Raw genomic sequence first — 19,005 nt, 5'->3', positions numbered from 1 at the left:
TGTGACATCACTGTGTGTATTATCTCTGTACTGTGACATCACTGTGTGTATTATCTCTGTACTGTGACATCACTGTGTGTATTATCCTGTACTGTGACATCACTGTGTGTTTTATCCTGTACTGTGACATCACTGTGTGTATTATCTCTGTACTGTGACATCACTGTGTGTATTATCCTGTACTGTGACATCACTGTAATAGTCACTGGTCGTGGTTCGGTGCGGCCCTGTTGTTACTTCCTGTATTGGACCCTTGTGGTTAGTTGTTGCACCCCTTGGCCTGGTGTGGCGCTCTATCACTGCAGACACCTCAGAACGTTGTTCTCTCGCTCCATCCTCGAGACGAGGATCTGATTTGATAAATTGCAGACTATGAATACAGAGACGTCTCATTTCTTGTGTTTCTTGGTTTAGTGTTAGTTGGTTGGATGATGACATTTTCTTTTGCTTAGTCTTCATGGAGCTTAGTTGTCTCCTGACCCCCGGCCTATAGTAAGGGTTATACCTTGATGTAGTGGGGGGGTGGATGGCTGCCATCATCTGCTACAGTGTGGAAACCTTCCTGTAACCGGGGGTGTCTGCTGTGCCGCTACAATGTGCGGGGAGAGAATTGGTTGATGGTTTATTATTTTATGTTTTTGCCTGGTTTGTGGCTCCTGACATGTTGTATTGGTGTTTGTGAGTCCAGGTGGGTTAGCTTGTCCTGCTGTATTGTCATACTGATGGGCTCCGGCTGGACCTTCTACTGGCTGCGGGTTCTGGTATAAAGTGAAGATATTAGTTGTAAAATTCTGAAATCCAGAAACAAATCTGTTACATATAAAATAAAATGTATCATATAAGATCATAACAAACATCTGTAATACAACAAAATATCACATGGACACTGATACTGGTGGTAAATAAATAATATCTCTAATATAAGAGCGGATATCGGGCTCAAACTGAGGAGGAACTGGACTCTGGTTAATGTTCTCTCTACTGGACATTGAGAGTCAAATATCTGCAGCAAAATGTGAGATGACAAAACACTTATATTCTGTCTTATAGTCTCCGCTGTTTCGTTATGTCACAGACACAGATTTGGGGTTATTAGAAACAATCAGCAATCCCTGCACTATAAACTCCTATAATAGAGGGATTAGGTACAGTATATAGGAGAATAGTGAGCACAGCTCTGGAGTATAATACAGGATAAGTAATGTAATGTATGTACACAGTGACTGCATCGGCAGAATAGTGAGCGCAGCTCTGGAGTATAATACAGGATAAGTAATGTAATGTATGTACACAGTGACTGCACCAGCAGAATAGTGAGCGCAGCTCTGGAGTATAATACAGGATAAGTAATGTAATGTATGTACACAGTGACTGTACCAGCAGAATAGTGAGCGCAGCTCTGGAGTATAATACAGGATAAGTAATGTATGTACACAGTGACTGCACCAGCAGAATAGTGAGCGCAGCTCTGGGGTATAATACAGGATAAGTAATGTAATGTATGTACACAGTGACTGTACCAGCAGAATAGTGAGCGCAGCTCTGGAGTATAATACAAGATAAGTAATGTAATGTATGTACACAGTGACTGCACCAGCAGAATAGTGAGCGCAGCTCTGGAGTATAATACAGGATAAGTAATGTAATGTATGTACACAGTGACTGTACCAGGAGAATAGTGAGTGCAGCTCTGGAGTATAATACAGGATAAGTAATGTAATGTATGTACACAGTGACTGCACCAGCAGAATAGTGAGCGCAGCTCTGGAGTATAATACAGGATAAGTAATGTAATGTATGTACACAGTGACTGTACCAGCAGAATAGTGAGCGCAGCTCTGGGGTATAATACAGGATAAGTAATGTAATGTATGTACACAGTGACTGTACCAGCAGAATAGTGAGCGCAGCTCTGGAGTATAATACAGGATAAGTAATGTAATGTATGTACACAGTGACTGTACCAGCAGAATAGTGAGCGCAGCTCTGGAGTATAATACAGGATAAGTAATGTAATGTATGTACACAGTGACTGTACCAGCAGAATAGTGAGCGCAGCTCTGGAGTATAATACAGGATAAGCAATGTAATGTATGTACACAGTGACTGCACCAGCAGAATAGTGAGCGCAGCTCTGGGGTATAATACAGGATAAGTAATGTAATGTATGTACACAGTGACTGTACCAGCAGAATAGTGAGCGCAGCTCTGGAGTATAATACAGGATAAGTAATGTAATGTATGTACACAGTGACTGTACCAGCAGAATAGTGAGCGCAGCTCTGGAGTATAATACAGGATAAGTAATGTAATGTATGTACACAGTGACTGCACCAGCAGAATAGTGAGCGCAGCTCTGGAGTATAATACAGGATAAGTAATGTAATGTATGTACACAGTGACTGCACCAGCAGAATAGTGAGCGCAGCTCTGGAGTATAATACAGGATAAGCAATGTAATGTATGTACACAGTGACTGCACCAGCAGAATAGTGAGCGCAGCTCTGGGGTATAATACAGGATAAGTAATGTAATGTATGTACACAGTGACTGCACCAGCAGAATAGTGAGCGCAGCTCTGGAGATTATATCTATAAATTATGGAATAGCATTGATAGGTGGACATGCCCTTTAAGGACAAGCTCTCAGAGCCAATTGCCTTCTCATTCCTGGACATAATCTGCTTCTTGTCTGGATTGCTCATCTCCTCTCCATCTCTTGAGTGAATCCTCTCCTGACAGCCTTGTAGAGCATAAACTTGGTATTATTAGGCTCGCTACGTCTCCCGTCTCAAGACAGAGCACATGCCTTGTTCAATTCTGATTTCCTTACATTGAGGTAAATGTCATATATTATGGATCAAGAAACAGAAAATGAATATAATTGCCACAAATGGTTGTGCTGGACATGAAGCGGAGATGTTAAGTGTATCCTGACCGTGCGCGAGACGCCATTCCTGCGAGGAAAGTGTTGTCTGAAATGGATGTCTAAGGTCTCGGGATTATTAAGTGCTGAGTTTGGAAGGGAAGAGGATCTTTATTGCTAAGATTGTTCCCAAGACTTTAACCCTTGGTGGCAATGGCTCTTCTAGTCACTGCGGAGATGTTTGGAGGACAATATATAATACTCAGTGAAATGAAAATATACAACCCTCCCTGGTAGTATCAGTGTCTGGGAAAGCTGGGTGATAGCCAATATGGTTATTTGGATGAAAATTGCTTATTACACCCCAAAATCTACAGGATCAATTAAACTTTCTAAAACAATTGTAACTCTATGTAGAGACAGCAGCACCTGAGGATGCCATGTTGGTGAAACGCGTTGAGGTGGTTCCTTAATACTGGGGTCACTTTTTGTTTGATGGGTCTGCAGTCGCCCTGTCTGCCATATCTGCAGCTATACTGAGGGTCTATTCATGACTGGATCTATAACCTTGTGGATACCTCAGTATATTTGGCTGGAATGAGCAGCACCTTACATACTGTACACTCCTGTATACATTGCTGTCTATAATAATACATTTTATTTCTATAGCGCCAACATATTCCGCAGCACTGTACAATTTGTAGGGTTCAGATACAGACAGAAAGATACATTACAAAGAAAGTCATTTCACACAATGGGACTGAGGGCCCTGCTCACAAGAGCTTACAATCTATGACACTCCTGTATACATTGCTGTCTATACACTCCTGTATACATTACTAATATCTATACACTCCTGTACACATTACTATCTATACACTCCTGTGTACATTACTATCTATACACTCCTGTATACATTGCTATCTATACACTCCTGTATACATTGCTGTCTATACACTCCTGTATACATTGCTGTCTATACACTCCTGTATACATTACTAATATCTATACACTCCTGTATACATTACTATCTATACACTCCTGTGTACATTACTATCTATACACTCCTGTATACATTGCTGTCTATACACTCCTGTATACATTGCTGTCTATACACTCCTGTATACATTGCTGTCTATACACTCCTGTATACATTGCTGTCTATACACTCCTGTATACATTGCTGTCTATACACTCCTGTATACATTGCTGTATATTCAGTCCGGCTGATACTTTTGTGTGTTGGGGGGTTACATTTGTCCCCAGTAAGACGTCTCTATATTTCTGTACCATATTCTTTATGACTAACCTGTGTGAATCCTGTTATTAGCTCCTCCTAAGGTCACAGGTTCTATATGAGGGATATTTGTGTGGCTGAGACAGTGACTTTAGAAGACGTATACAGTATATATTATACAGGGAGATACTGACAGATACAGTTATTGGCTTTCCTTCTCCTTCTCCCTCCAGCCCAGACCCCCATGACAGCTTCTCCCAACCTCATGTGTTCTCTCTGCTTTTCCAGCAACCTCTCTAACAATTTCTTATCATCTATACAAACTCCTCACTCTGATGCTGCACCTTATCCTACCCTTACTGCTACCCCCACTGCTGCCCCCACTTCTGCCCCCACTGCTGCTAAATATCTGTGCTACACATATCATCACGTCCCAGAATCTTAGCACCCCAAAAAGGACAAACAGGACAAAGGACAAACCTATAGTGCATCAGATTGTACACTGGCATAAGTGGCCCCCATCCAGTAATGACACCAGCCGTCAGTGATATTGCCCCTTCTAGGCCCTACAAACATACTGAGCCCCTATTGGTATATATCACTTCTAATGGGGGGTGATGACACTTTACTGTGCCGCCCCTCCATCCCCTCACCCCGGGCTCCTTCCTCTGTTTCGTTATTCTTCTGTGTCCCTTTGGCTTCCCCCCGACCCCCCTGGAGGGCTGAGCTGCCTCTTTTGCTCTCTGTCTCCCACTGCTCTTTACATTACCTGGGCACTGGGCCAGCTGGGAATCCTTGGGTATCTCTTCTAGTTGCCAACTTCCTGCCGTACCGGCCATATCACCGTACTGTCACCTGTATACAGCCTCCTGCGGTACCGGCCATATCACCGTACTGTCACCTGTATACAGCCTCCTGCCGTACCGGCCATATCACCTTACTGTCACCTGTATACAGCCTCCTGCCGTACCGGCCATATCACCTTACTGTCACCTGTATACAGCCTCCTGCCGTACCGGCCATATCACCGTACTGTCACCTGTATACAGCCTCCTGCCGTACCGGCCATATCACCGTACTGTCACCTGTATACAGCCTCCTGCCGTACCGGCCATATCACCGTACTGTCACCTGTATACAGCCTCCTGCCGTACCGGCCATATCACCGTACTGTCACCTGTATACAGTCTCCTGCTGTACTGTCACCTGTATACAGCCTCCTGCCGTACCGGCCATATCACCGTACTGTCACCTGTATACAGCCTCCTGCCGTACCGGCCATATCACCGTACTGTCACCTGTATACAGCCTCCTGCCGTACCGGCCATATCACCGTACTGTCACCTGTATACAGCCTCCTGCCGTACCGGCCATATCACCGTACTGTCACCTGTATACAGCCTCCTGCCGTACCGGCCATATCACCGTACTGTCACCTGTATACAGCCTCCTGCCGTACCGGCCATATCACCGTACTGTCACCTGTATACAGCCTCCTGCCGTACCGGCCATATCACCGTACTGTCACCTGTATACAGCCTCCTGCCGTACCGGCCATATCACCGTACTGTCACCTGTATACAGCCTCCTGCCGTACCGGCCATATCACCGTACTGTCACCTGTATACAGCCTCCTGCCGTACCGGCCATATCACCGTACTGTCACCTGTATACAGCCTCCTGCCGTACCGGCCATATCACCGTACTGTCACCTGTATACAGCCTCCTGCCGTACCGGCCATATCACCGTACTGTCACCTGTATACAGCCTCCTGCCGTACCGGCCATATCACCGTACTGTCACCTGTATACAGTCTCCTGCTGTACTGTCACCTGTATACAGCCTCCTGCCGTACCGGCCATATCACCGTACTGTCACCTGTATACAGCCTCCTGCCGTACCGGCCATATCACCGTACTGTCACCTGTATACAGCCTCCTGCCGTACCGGCCATATCACCGTACTGTCACCTGTATACAGCCTCCTGCCGTACCGGCCATATCACCGTACTGTCACCTGTATACAGCCTCCTGCCGTACCGGCCATATCACCGTACTGTCACCTGTATACAGCCTCCTGCCGTACCGGCCATATCACCGTACTGTCACCTGTATACAGCCTCCTGCCGTACCGGCCATATCACCGTACTGTCACCTGTATACAGCCTCCTGCCGTACCGGCCATATCACCGTACTGTCACCTGTATACAGCCTCCTGCCGTACCGGCCATATCACCGTACTGTCACCTGTATACAGCCTCCTGCCGTACCGGCCATATCACCGTACTGTCACCTGTATACAGCCTCCTGCCGTACCGGCCATATCACCGTACTGTCACCTGTATACAGCCTCCTGCCGTACCGGCCATATCACCGTACTGTCACCTGTATACAGCCTCCTGCCGTACCGGCCATATCACCGTACTGTCACCTGTATACAGCCTCCTGCCGTACCGGCCATATCACCGTACTGCCTCCTGTATACAGCCTCCTGCCGTACCGGCCATATCACCGTACTGTCACCTGCATACAGCCTCCTGCCGTACCGGCCATATCACCGTACTGCCTCCTGTATACAGCCTCCTGCTGTACCGGCCATATCACCGTACTGTCACCTGTATACAAGGTGACAAGTATTCGGAATAAGTATGGTGTGATGTTGGGGGTTGTAGTGTCTATGTATAGGACTGTATTAGGGTGATGTTGGGGGTTGTAGTGTCTATGTATAGGATTGTATTAGGGTGATGCTGGGGGTTGTAGTGTCTATGTATAGGATGTATTAGGGTGATGTTGGGGGTTGTAGTGTCTATGTATAGGATGTATTAGGGTGATGTTGGGGGTTGTAGTGTCTATGTATAGGACTGTATTAGGGTGATGTTGGGGGTTGTAGTGTCTATGTATAGGATGTATTAGGGTGATGTTGGGGGTTGTAGTGTCTGTATAGGACTGTATTAGGGTGATGTTGGGGGTTGTAGTGTCTATGTATAGGACTGTATTAGGGTGATGCTGGGGGTTGTAGTGTCTATGTATAGGACTGTATTAGGGTGATGCTGGGGGTTGTAGTGTCTGTATAGGACTGTATTAGGGTGATGTTGGGGGTTGTAGTGTCTATGTATAGGACTGTATTAGGGTGATGCTGGGGGTTGTAGTGTCTGTATAGGATGTATTAGGGTGATGCTGGGGGTTGTAGTGTCTATGTATAGGACTGTATTAGGGTGATGTTTGGGGTTGTAGTGTCTATGTATAGGATGTATTAGGGTGATGTTGGGGGTTGTAGTGTCTATGTATAGGACTGTATTAGGGTGATGTTGGGGGTTGTAGTGTCTATGTATAGGACTGTATTAGGGTGATGTTGGGGGTTGTAGTGTCTGTATAGGACTGTATTAGGGTGATGTTGGGGGTTGTAGTGTCTATGTATAGGACTGTATTAGGGTGATGTTGGGGGTTGTAGTGTCTATGTATAGGACTGTATTAGGGTGATGTTGGGGGTTGTAGTGTCTATGTATAGGACTGTATTAGGGTGATGTTGGGGGTTGTAGTGTCTATGTATAGGATGTATTAGGGTGATGTTGGGGGTTGTAGTGTCTATGTATAGGATTGTATTAGGGTGATGTTGGGGGTTGAGGTGTCTATGTATAGGATGTATTAGGGTGATGTTGGGGGTCGTAGTGTCTGTATAGGATTGTATTAGGGTGATGTTGGGGGTCGTAGTGTCTATGTATAGGACTGTATTAGGGTGATGTTGGGGGTTGTAGTGTCTGTATAGGACTGTATTAGGGTGATGTTGGGGGTTGTAGTGTCTATGTATAGGATTGTATTAGGGTGATGTTGGGGGTTGTAGTGTCTATGTATAGGATTGTATTAGGGTGATGTTGGGGGTTGGAGTGTCTATGTATAGGACTGTATTAGGGTGATGCTGGGGGTTGTAGTGTCTGTATAGGACTGTATTAGGGTGATGCTGGGGGTTGTAGTGTCTGTATAGGATTGTATTAGGGTGATGTTGGGGGTTGTAGTGTCTATGTATAGGATTGTATTAGGGTGATGTTGGGGGTTGTAGTGTCTATGTATAGGATGTATTAGGGTGATGTTGGGGGTTGTAGTGTCTATGTATAGGATGTATTAGGGTGATGTTGGGGGTTGTAGTGTCTGTATAGGATTGTATTAGGGTGATGTTGGGGGTTGTAGTGTCTATGTATAGGATTGTATTAGGGTGATGCTGGGGGTTGTAGTGTCTATGTATAGGATGTATTAGGGTGATGTTGGGGGTTGTAGTGTCTATGTATAGGATGTATTAGGGTGATGTTGGGGGTTGAGGTGTCTATGTATAGGACTGTATTAGGGTGATGCTGGGGGTTGTAGTGTCTATGTATAGGATGTATTAGGGTGATGTTGGGGGTTGTAGTGTCTATGTATAGGATGTATTAGGGTGATGTTGGGGGTTGTAGTGTCTGTATAGGATTGTATTAGGGTGATGTTGGGGGTTGAGGTGTCTATGTATAGGACTGTATTAGGGTGATGTTGGGGGTTGTAGTGTCTATGTATAGGATGTATTAGGGTGATGTTGGGGGTTGTAGTGTCTATGTATAGGACTGTATTAGGGTGATGTTGGGGGTTGTAGTGTCTATGTATAGGATGCATTAGGGTGATGCTGGGGGTTGTAGTGTCTATGTATAGGACTGTATTAGGGTGATGTTGGGGGTTGTAGTGTCTATGTATAGGACTGTATTAGGGTGATGTGTGGGGGTTGTAGTGTCTATGTATAGGATGTATTAGGGTGATGTTGGGGGTTGTAGTGTCTATGTATAGGATTGTATTAGGGTGATGTTGGGGGTTGTAGTGTCTATGTATAGGATGTATTAGGGTGATGCTGGGGGTTGTAGTGTCTGTATAGGATTGTATTAGGGTGATGCTGGGGGTTGTAGTGTCTGTATAGGACTGTATTAGGGTGATGTTGGGGGTTGTAGTGTCTGTATAGGACTGTATTAGGGTGATGTTGGGGGTTGTAGTGTCTATGTATAGGATTGTATTAGGGTGATGTTGGGGGTTGAGGTGTCTGTATAGGATTGTATTAGGGTGATGTTGGGGGTTGAGGTGTCTGTATAGGACTGTATTAGGGTGATGTTGGGGGTTGTAGTGTCTATGTATAGGACTGTATTAGGGTGATGTTGGGGGTTGAGGTGTCTATGTATAGGATTGTATTAGGGTGATGTTGGGGGTTGTAGTGTCTGTATAGGATGTATTAGGGTGATGTTGGGGGTTGTAGTGTCTATGTATAGGACTGTATTAGGGTGATGCTGGGGGTTGTAGTGTCTGTATAGGACTGTATTAGGGTGATGTTGGGGGTTGTAGTGTCTATGTATAGGACTGTATTAGGGTGATGTTGGGGGTTGTAGTGTCTATGTATAGGACTGTATTAGGGTGATGTTGGGGGTTGTAGTGTCTATGTATAGGACTGTATTAGGGTGATGTTGGGGGTTGTAGTGTCTATGTATAGGACTGTATTAGGGTGATGTTGGGGGTTGTAGTGTCTATGTATAGGATGTATTAGGGTGATGTTGGGGGTTGTAGTGTCTGTATAGGACTGTATTAGGGTGATGTTGGGGGTTGTAGTGTCTATGTATAGGATGTATTAGGGTGATGCTGGGGGTTGTAGTGTCTATGTATAGGATGTATTAGGGTGATGCTGGGGGTTGTAGTGTCTGTATAGGACTGTATTAGGGTGATGTTGGGGGTTGTAGTGTCTATGTATAGGATGTATTAGGGTGATGCTGGGGGTTGTAGTGTCTATGTATAGGACTGTATTAGGGTGATGTTGGGGGTTGTAGTGTCTATGTATAGGACTGTATTAGGGTGATGTTGGGGGTTGTAGTGTCTATGTATAGGATTGTATTAGGGTGATGTTGGGGGTTGGAGTGTCTATGTATAGGACTGTATTAGGGTGATGCTGGGGGTTGTAGTGTCTGTATAGGACTGTATTAGGGTGATGCTGGGGGTTGTAGTGTCTGTATAGGATTGTATTAGGGTGATGTTGGGGGTTGTAGTGTCTATGTATAGGATTGTATTAGGGTGATGTTGGGGGTTGTAGTGTCTATGTATAGGATGTATTAGGGTGATGTTGGGGGTTGTAGTGTCTATGTATAGGATGTATTAGGGTGATGTTGGGGGTTGTAGTGTCTGTATAGGATTGTATTAGGGTGATGTTGGGGGTTGTAGTGTCTATGTATAGGATTGTATTAGGGTGATGCTGGGGGTTGTAGTGTCTATGTATAGGATGTATTAGGGTGATGTTGGGGGTTGTAGTGTCTATGTATAGGATGTATTAGGGTGATGTTGGGGGTTGAGGTGTCTATGTATAGGACTGTATTAGGGTGATGCTGGGGGTTGTAGTGTCTATGTATAGGATGTATTAGGGTGATGTTGGGGGTTGTAGTGTCTATGTATAGGATGTATTAGGGTGATGTTGGGGGTTGTAGTGTCTGTATAGGATTGTATTAGGGTGATGTTGGGGGTTGAGGTGTCTATGTATAGGACTGTATTAGGGTGATGTTGGGGGTTGTAGTGTCTATGTATAGGATGTATTAGGGTGATGTTGGGGGTTGTAGTGTCTATGTATAGGACTGTATTAGGGTGATGTTGGGGGTTGTAGTGTCTATGTATAGGATGCATTAGGGTGATGCTGGGGGTTGTAGTGTCTGTATAGGATTGTATTAGGGTGATGCTGGGGGTTGTAGTGTCTGTATAGGACTGTATTAGGGTGATGTTGGGGGTTGTAGTGTCTATGTATAGGACTGTATTAGGGTGATGTTGGGGGTTGTAGTGTCTATGTATAGGACTGTATTAGGGTGATGTTGGGGGTTGTAGTGTCTATGTATAGGATGTATTAGGGTGATGTTGGGGGTTGTAGTGTCTATGTATAGGATTGTATTAGGGTGATGTTGGGGGTTGTAGTGTCTATGTATAGGATGTATTAGGGTGATGCTGGGGGTTGTAGTGTCTGTATAGGATTGTATTAGGGTGATGCTGGGGGTTGTAGTGTCTGTATAGGACTGTATTAGGGTGATGTTGGGGGTTGTAGTGTCTGTATAGGACTGTATTAGGGTGATGTTGGGGGTTGTAGTGTCTATGTATAGGATTGTATTAGGGTGATGTTGGGGGTTGAGGTGTCTGTATAGGATTGTATTAGGGTGATGTTGGGGGTTGAGGTGTCTGTATAGGACTGTATTAGGGTGATGTTGGGGGTTGTAGTGTCTATGTATAGGACTGTATTAGGGTGATGTTGGGGGTTGAGGTGTCTATGTATAGGATTGTATTAGGGTGATGTTGGGGGTTGTAGTGTCTGTATAGGATGTATTAGGGTGATGTTGGGGGTTGTAGTGTCTATGTATAGGACTGTATTAGGGTGATGCTGGGGGTTGTAGTGTCTGTATAGGACTGTATTAGGGTGATGTTGGGGGTTGTAGTGTCTATGTATAGGACTGTATTAGGGTGATGTTGGGGGTTGTAGTGTCTATGTATAGGACTGTATTAGGGTGATGTTGGGGGTTGTAGTGTCTATGTATAGGACTGTATTAGGGTGATGTTGGGGGTTGTAGTGTCTATGTATAGGACTGTATTAGGGTGATGTTGGGGGTTGTAGTGTCTATGTATAGGATGTATTAGGGTGATGTTGGGGGTTGTAGTGTCTGTATAGGACTGTATTAGGGTGATGTTGGGGGTTGTAGTGTCTATGTATAGGATGTATTAGGGTGATGCTGGGGGTTGTAGTGTCTATGTATAGGATGTATTAGGGTGATGCTGGGGGTTGTAGTGTCTGTATAGGACTGTATTAGGGTGATGTTGGGGGTTGTAGTGTCTATGTATAGGATGTATTAGGGTGATGCTGGGGGTTGTAGTGTCTATGTATAGGACTGTATTAGGGTGATGTTGGGGGTTGTAGTGTCTATGTATAGGACTGTATTAGGGTGATGTTGGGGGTTGTAGTGTCTATGTATAGGATGTATTAGGGTGATGTTGGGGGTTGTAGTGTCTATGTATAGGATTGTATTAGGGTGATGTTGGGGGTTGAGGTGTCTGTATAGGACTGTATTAGGGTGATGCTGGGGGTTGTAGTGTCTATGTATAGGATTGTATTAGGGTGATGCTGGGGGTTGTAGTGTCTGTATAGGATTGTATTAGGGTGATGCTGGGGGTTGTAGTGTCTGTATAGGACTGTATTAGGGTGATGTTGGGGGTTGTAGTGTCTATGTATAGGATTGTATTAGGGTGATGTTGGGGGTTGGAGTGTCTATGTATAGGATTGTATTAGGGTGATGTTGGGGGTTGAGGTGTCTGTATAGGATTGTATTAGGGTGATGTTGGGGTTGAGGTGTCTGTATAGGACTGTATTAGGGTGATGTTGGGGGTTGTAGTGTCTATGTATAGGACTGTATTAGGGTGATGTTGGGGGTTGAGGTGTCTATGTATAGGATTGTATTAGGGTGATGTTGGGGGTTGTAGTGTCTGTATAGGATGTATTAGGGTGATGTTGGGGGTTGTAGTGTCTATGTATAGGACTGTATTAGGGTGATGTTGGGGGTTGTAGTGTCTATGTATAGGACTGTATTAGGGTGATGTTGGGGGTTGTAGTGTCTATGTATAGGACTGTATTAGGGTGATGTTGGGGGTTGTAGTGTCTATGTATAGGATTGTATTAGGGTGATGTTGGGGGTTGAGGTGTCTGTATAGGACTGTATTAGGGTGATGTTGGGGGTTGTAGTGTCTATGTATAGGATTGTATTAGGGTGATGCTGGGGGTTTGTAGTGTCTGTATAGGATTGTATTAGGGTGATGCTGGGGGTTGTAGTGTCTGTATAGGACTGTATTAGGGTGATGTTGGGGGTTGTAGTGTCTGTATAGGACTGTATTAGGGTGATGCTGGGGGTTGTAGTGTCTGTATAGGACTGTATTAGGGTGATGTTGGGGGTTGGAGTGTCTATGTATAGGATTGTATTAGGGTGATGTTGGGGGTTGTAGTGTCTATGTATAGGACTGTATTAGGGTGATGTTGGGGGTTGTAGTGTCTATGTATAGGACTGTATTAGGGTGATGTTGGGGGTTGTAGTGTCTATGTATAGGACTGTATTAGGGTGATGTTGGGGGTTGTAGTGTCTGTATAGGATGTATTAGGGTGATGTTGGGGGTTGAGGTGTCTATGTATAGGATTGTATTAGGGTGATGTTGGGGGTTGTAGTGTCTGTATAGGATGTATTAGGGTGATGTTGGGGGTTGTAGTGTCTGTATAGGACTGTATTAGGGTGATGTTGGGGGTTGTAGTGTCTATGTATAGGACTGTATTAGGGTGATGTTGGGGGTTGTAGTGTCTATGTATAGGACTGTATTAGGGTGATGTTGGGGGTTGTAGTGTCTATGTATAGGACTGTATTAGGGTGATGTTGGGGGTTGTAGTGTCTATGTATAGGACTGTATTAGGGTGATGTTGGGGGTTGTAGTGTCTATGTATAGGATGTATTAGGGTGATGTTGGGGGTTGTAGTGTCTATGTATAGGATGTAATAGGTTTAGTCGCAGGTTTATTCGGGTCATGGATCCAGTGTCAGGTCTTGCGTCTCCCCCGCCTGCGGCTGCCGCTGTTCTCGCCGCCATTTGTCCCCTCTCAGCCTGATTGACATTCTCAGCTCCGTTGCAGTTAGTCGTTAATCAATCGTCGCTGTCAATCACGGCCCTGACACGGCGGCGCGGACAAGTCCTGTTCAGGCTGCCAGACAGCGGCTGTGGGTTTTCCTGGCAACCTTTAACAACATGGGAAATACAGAAAAACCATTACAAGTCATCGTGATGTGTAAATACAAGAGCGGTGCGGACAGGTGAGGAGGGGGAGCCAAGAGTCACAGCTCGCACCCTCACCAGCGCCCCCTGTGGCTGTCACCGGCCATCTGTTACATGAGAAGCAGCCATTGTATAGCAGACATTCTGTAGGGCTTGTGTGTGTAGGACCCCTGGTCACATGACCATTCTGTGCAGGTCCTGAAGGACATTGATATACATGTAAGTGTTATGTCAGGCCCATGGCGAGGAGCACGGGATCTCCTCGTGGTAGGAGACTCTTGTAGGGACATGGAGATGATGCCACTAAGTGCCTCCAACCTCGCTCTTACCTGTACCCCATACCTCACCCTGACCCATGCCTGGTCCCTCACCCTGACCCGTGCCTGGTCCCTCACCCTGACCCGTGCCTGGTCCCTCACCCTGACCCGTGCCTGGTCCCTCACCCTGACCCGTGCCTCGTCCCTCACCCTGACCCGTGCCTCATACCATATATATAATATTTTTTATAAATTGACAGATTCTGCAGATTAGAATTTCTGCACCTTGGGAAAAAAATCCACATCATGTGCACAAGACACAGACTCTCTCCTTGTCGCTAACACTGAGGCATCATGGGGCGGATTCTGAAATCTGGGGGGATTAGTGATATGTCCAGCAGGGGCCGCACTTGTGGGTGTGAGGTCTCGCTCCAGGTCACAGCCGTAACGCAGTCACTGTTGCTTTATTGAGGGTCAGGGGGTGCGGGGAGGGATCCACAGGATAAGAGGCGTCCGCTGCTGCGTCCAGACCTGAATTCTAAACTTGCCGCTTCTCTCCCCTACAGATAAAAGCGAAAAGTTGCCGCAGATCCGAGAGACGTCCGACCCTACAAAGCGAGGATGAGGTTGCTATGGAAACTGCTGGCGCTTCGCTGGTTCGTGTGTCTTGCAGGTAACATATCCATTCTGGTTTCGTGGTGTTATAACCCTCAGTCTATCACAGGGAATTCAGGTCCCACTGCAGGGGCCAATTAGTGGTCCGGCCGTCTCGCACCGCGCTCGCTCACTCGCTGACGTGTTCCCCCGGTGCGGGGGGTGCTGAGTGCGGATTCTGCGAGCCGTCTCCTATTTCTCTGTCCATGTCCTCGCACCTCTGCTCCTGTCACTGCTAAATCTCACAGCCCTGCGTGTCCCTCTGCGGCCTCCGGTCTTAAAGGGACCCTGCGCAAGAGTATAAGACCTGAGAGACTGCAACAATGTATCAATGAAACATAGACGCCAAGGGGGCGGAGCTTGTGCACATACACAGCAGCCGGTCAGAAGAAGCTGAGCTGAAGTGTAAAGTATGGGGGAGGAAGCGAGAAGAGGTGAAATTCATAATATCCAAGACTTCAGTAGTGAATGCAGCTAAATAAAAGCGCTGTCCTAATAGATCCGAGCTGTAGTGTAAAGTATGGGGTAAAGAGCAGAATCGGGAGCGTGACCTCATACAGTATATGGACTTCACCTTACTGCCAACTCCTCATAGACAAAGCAGCAACAATCAGCAAAGAAGAGACAACCTGACAGCACATCAGACCAAGAGCGGACTACAAGTACCAGCATATACCCGAGGCCGAGCAGTGGATGGAAAGGACGCCGGATATTACATGGAATCCCAGCCAACCATTGTATAATCATATGTCTGAGCGCTCACCGCCTCCTCTCTGCTACTCAGCATCATTTATTTATTACCACAGACTGGCGCAGAGTCAGCGGACGAGTACAAGAGCCCAGACCGTAATATAGCGAGCGGCACAGAGACTTAATAACATCTGCAAAGTCTGAACATCAGCCAAACACACAGAGTAGTTAAAGGGAAAGATCAGTCAGAACATTCCTCTAACTGCGCATTGTAGTACATAGGAGGTAGTATTATAGTAGTTATATTCTTGTACATAGGAGTAGTATTATAGTAGTTATATTCTTGTACATAGGAGTAGTATTATAGTAGTTATATTCTTGTACATAGGAGTAGTATTATAGTAGTTATATTCTTGTACATAGGAGTAGTATTATAGTAGTTATATTCTTGTACATAGGAGTAGTATTATAGTAGTTATATTCTTGTACATAGGAGTAGTATTATAGTAGTTATATTCTTGTACATAGGAGTAGTATTATAGTAGTTATATTCTTGTACATAGGAGGTAGTATTATAGTAGTTATATTTTTGTACATAGTAGCAGTATTATAGTAGTTATATTCTTGTACATAGGAGGTAGTATTATAGTAGTTATATTCTTGTACATAGGAGGTAGTATTATAGTAGTTATATTCTTGTACATAGGAGTAGTATTATAGTAGTTATATTCTTGTACATAGGAGTAGTATTATAGTAGTTATATTCTTGTACATAGGAGTAGTATTATAGTAGTTATATTCTTGTACATAGGAGTAGTATTATAGTAGTTATATTCTTGTACATAGGAGTAGTATTATAGTAGTTATATTCTTGTACATAGGAGTAGTATTATAGTAGTTATATTCTTGTACATAGGAGTAGTATTATAGTAGTTATATTCTTGTACATAGGAGTAGTATTATAGTAGTTATATTCTTGTACATAGGAGGTAGTATTATAGTAGTTATATTTTTGTACATAGGAGTAGTATTATAGTAGTTATATTCTTGTACATAGGAGTAGTATTATAGTAGTTATATTCTTGTACATAGGAGTAGTATTATAGTAGTTATATTCTTGTACATAGGAGTAGTATTATAGTAGTTATATTCTTGTACATAGGAGCAGTATTATAGTAGTTATATTCTTGTACATAGGAGCAGTATTATAGTAGTTATATTCTTGTACATAGGAGTAGTATTATAGTAGTTATATTCTTGTACATAGTAGGTAGTATTATAGTAGTTATATTCTTGTACATAGGAGTAGTATTATAGTAGTTATATTCTTGTACATAGGAGTAGTATTATAGTAGTTATATTCTTGTATATAGGAGCAGTATTATAGTAGTTATATTCTTGTACATAGGAGGTAGTATTATAGTAGTTATATTCTTGTACATAGGAGTAGTATTATAGTAGTTATATTCTTGTACATAGGAGTAGTATTATAGTAGTTATATTCTTGTATATAGGAGCAGTATTATAGTAGTTATATTCTTGTACATAGGAGGTAGTATTATAGTAGTTATATTCTTGTACATATGAGATAGTATTATAGTAGTTATATTCTTGTACATAGGAGCAGTATTATAGTAGTTATATTCTTGTATATAGGAGTAGTATTATAGTAGTTATATTCTTGTATATAGGAGTAGTATTATAGTAGTTATATTCTTGTACATAGGAGGTAGTATTATAGTAGTTATATTCTTGTACATAGGAGTAGTATTATAGTAGTTATATTCTTGTACATAGGAGTAGTATTATAGTAGTTATATTCTTGTACATAGGAGGTAGTATTATAGTAGTTATATTCTTGTACATAGGAGGTGGTATTATAGTAGTTGTATTCTTGTACATAGAAGGTAGTATTATAGTAGTTATATTCTTGTACATAGGAGGTAGTATTATAGTAGTTATATTCTTGTATATAGGAGTAGTATTATAGTAGTTATATTCTTATACATAGGAGCAGTATTATAGTAGTTATATTCTTGTACATAGGAGTAGTATTATAGTAGTTATATTCTTGTATATAGGAGTAGTATTATAGTAGTTATATTCTTGTACATAGGAGGTAGTATTATAGTAGTTATATTCTTGTACATAGGAGTAGTATTATAGTAGTTATATTCTTGTACATAGGAGGTAGTATTATAGTAGTTATATTCTTGTACATAGGAGTAGTATTATAGTAGTTATATTCTTATACATAGGAGCAGTATTATAGTAGTTATATTCTTGTACATAGGAGTAGTATTATAGTAGTTATATTCTTGTACATAGGAGTAGTATTATAGTAGTTATATTCTTATACATAGGAGCAGTATTATAGTAGTTATATTCTTGTACATAGGAGTAGTATTATAGTAGTTATATTCTTGTACATAGGAGGTAGTATTATAGTAGTTATATTCTTGTACATAGGAGTAGTATTATAGTAGTTATATTCTTGTACATAGGAGGTAGTATTATAGTAGTTATATTCTTGTACATAGGAGGTAGTATTATAGTAGTTATATTCTTGTACATAGGAGGTAGTATTATAGTAGTTATATTCTTGTACATAGGAGGTAGTATTATAGTAGTTATATTCTTGTACATAGGAGTAGTATTATAGTAGTTATATTCTTGTACATAGGAGTAGTATTATAGTAGTTATATTCTTGTACATAGGAGGTAGTATTATAGTAGTTATATTCTTGTACATAGGAGGTGGTATTATAGTAGTTGTATTCTTGTACATAGAAGGTAGTATTATAGTAGTTATATTCTTGTACATAGGAGGTAGTATTATAGTAGTTATATTCTTGTACATAGGAGGTAATTTTTATTAGTAAAAACAAAACAAAAATACATTACATTCCAGCAGAATTAATAACTAATTAATAATAATAATAATAATATAACATAAATCAGACATGTCTGTCAGATAACAAAAATGAGAATCACTTTAACTTAAGAGTCCATTGCTGGCAGGATAAAGAGGGGGGAAAAATAAATAAATCCATAAATAAATGAACAGACTTATTTGCAGTGTTATCAGAATATTCAGCAATCGATATATACATTTCTCCACAATTTTACATTATCAGACTTTTTTCTGACCTCCAGAGACTTTATCCACCTCAGTTCAGACATGATATATGTGACAGCGGTCATATGACGGAAGGGCTCTCTGTGTAGGGACACCTGGGTCCTCGTATGCCAGTGATAATATTTGATGACAGTAATAATAATATACAGGGTCTCCCGGTTAATGTCACCTATATTAGTTGGGATGCCATATATGATTTCGGGGTATTTGAGTGATTGTAATCGGGGAATTTTCAGCCTCCGGGATATTTCCCGCCAGATCTTTCGCCCTCCCCCGCACTCTGATATAAAATGTGCCATGGTCTCCTCCTGCTGACAACCTAATGGACATGCCCGATCT

The 19,005-nt window shown here is 43.0% G+C and overlaps 2 protein-coding genes across 5 annotated transcripts in view; both read left to right on the top strand.

Moving 5' to 3' along the window:
- LRRN1 (leucine rich repeat neuronal 1) overlaps positions 1-19,005 on the top strand; it is a 317,960-nt gene that overhangs the window by 58,545 nt on the left and 240,410 nt on the right. The window lies entirely within an intron of this gene.
- The window catches only part of LOC142217954 (contactin-4-like), a 170,050-nt gene that overhangs the window by 70,443 nt on the left and 80,602 nt on the right, over positions 1-19,005 (top strand). For all 4 annotated transcript variants that reach the window (XM_075286295.1, XM_075286294.1, XM_075286297.1 and 1 more), the window contains exon 2: positions 14,750-14,856. In XM_075286295.1, the coding sequence (XP_075142396.1) occupies positions 14,805-14,856 (52 nt within the window). In that variant the 5' untranslated portion in view covers positions 14,750-14,804. The remainder of the gene's footprint in view (positions 1-14,749; positions 14,857-19,005) is intronic.

Source organism: Leptodactylus fuscus, chromosome 9 (genome assembly GCF_031893055.1).
Source record: "Leptodactylus fuscus isolate aLepFus1 chromosome 9, aLepFus1.hap2, whole genome shotgun sequence".
In the NCBI taxonomy this organism is placed as follows: domain Eukaryota; kingdom Metazoa; phylum Chordata; class Amphibia; order Anura; family Leptodactylidae; genus Leptodactylus; species Leptodactylus fuscus.
This window is presented reverse-complemented; position numbering and strand designations above follow the sequence as displayed.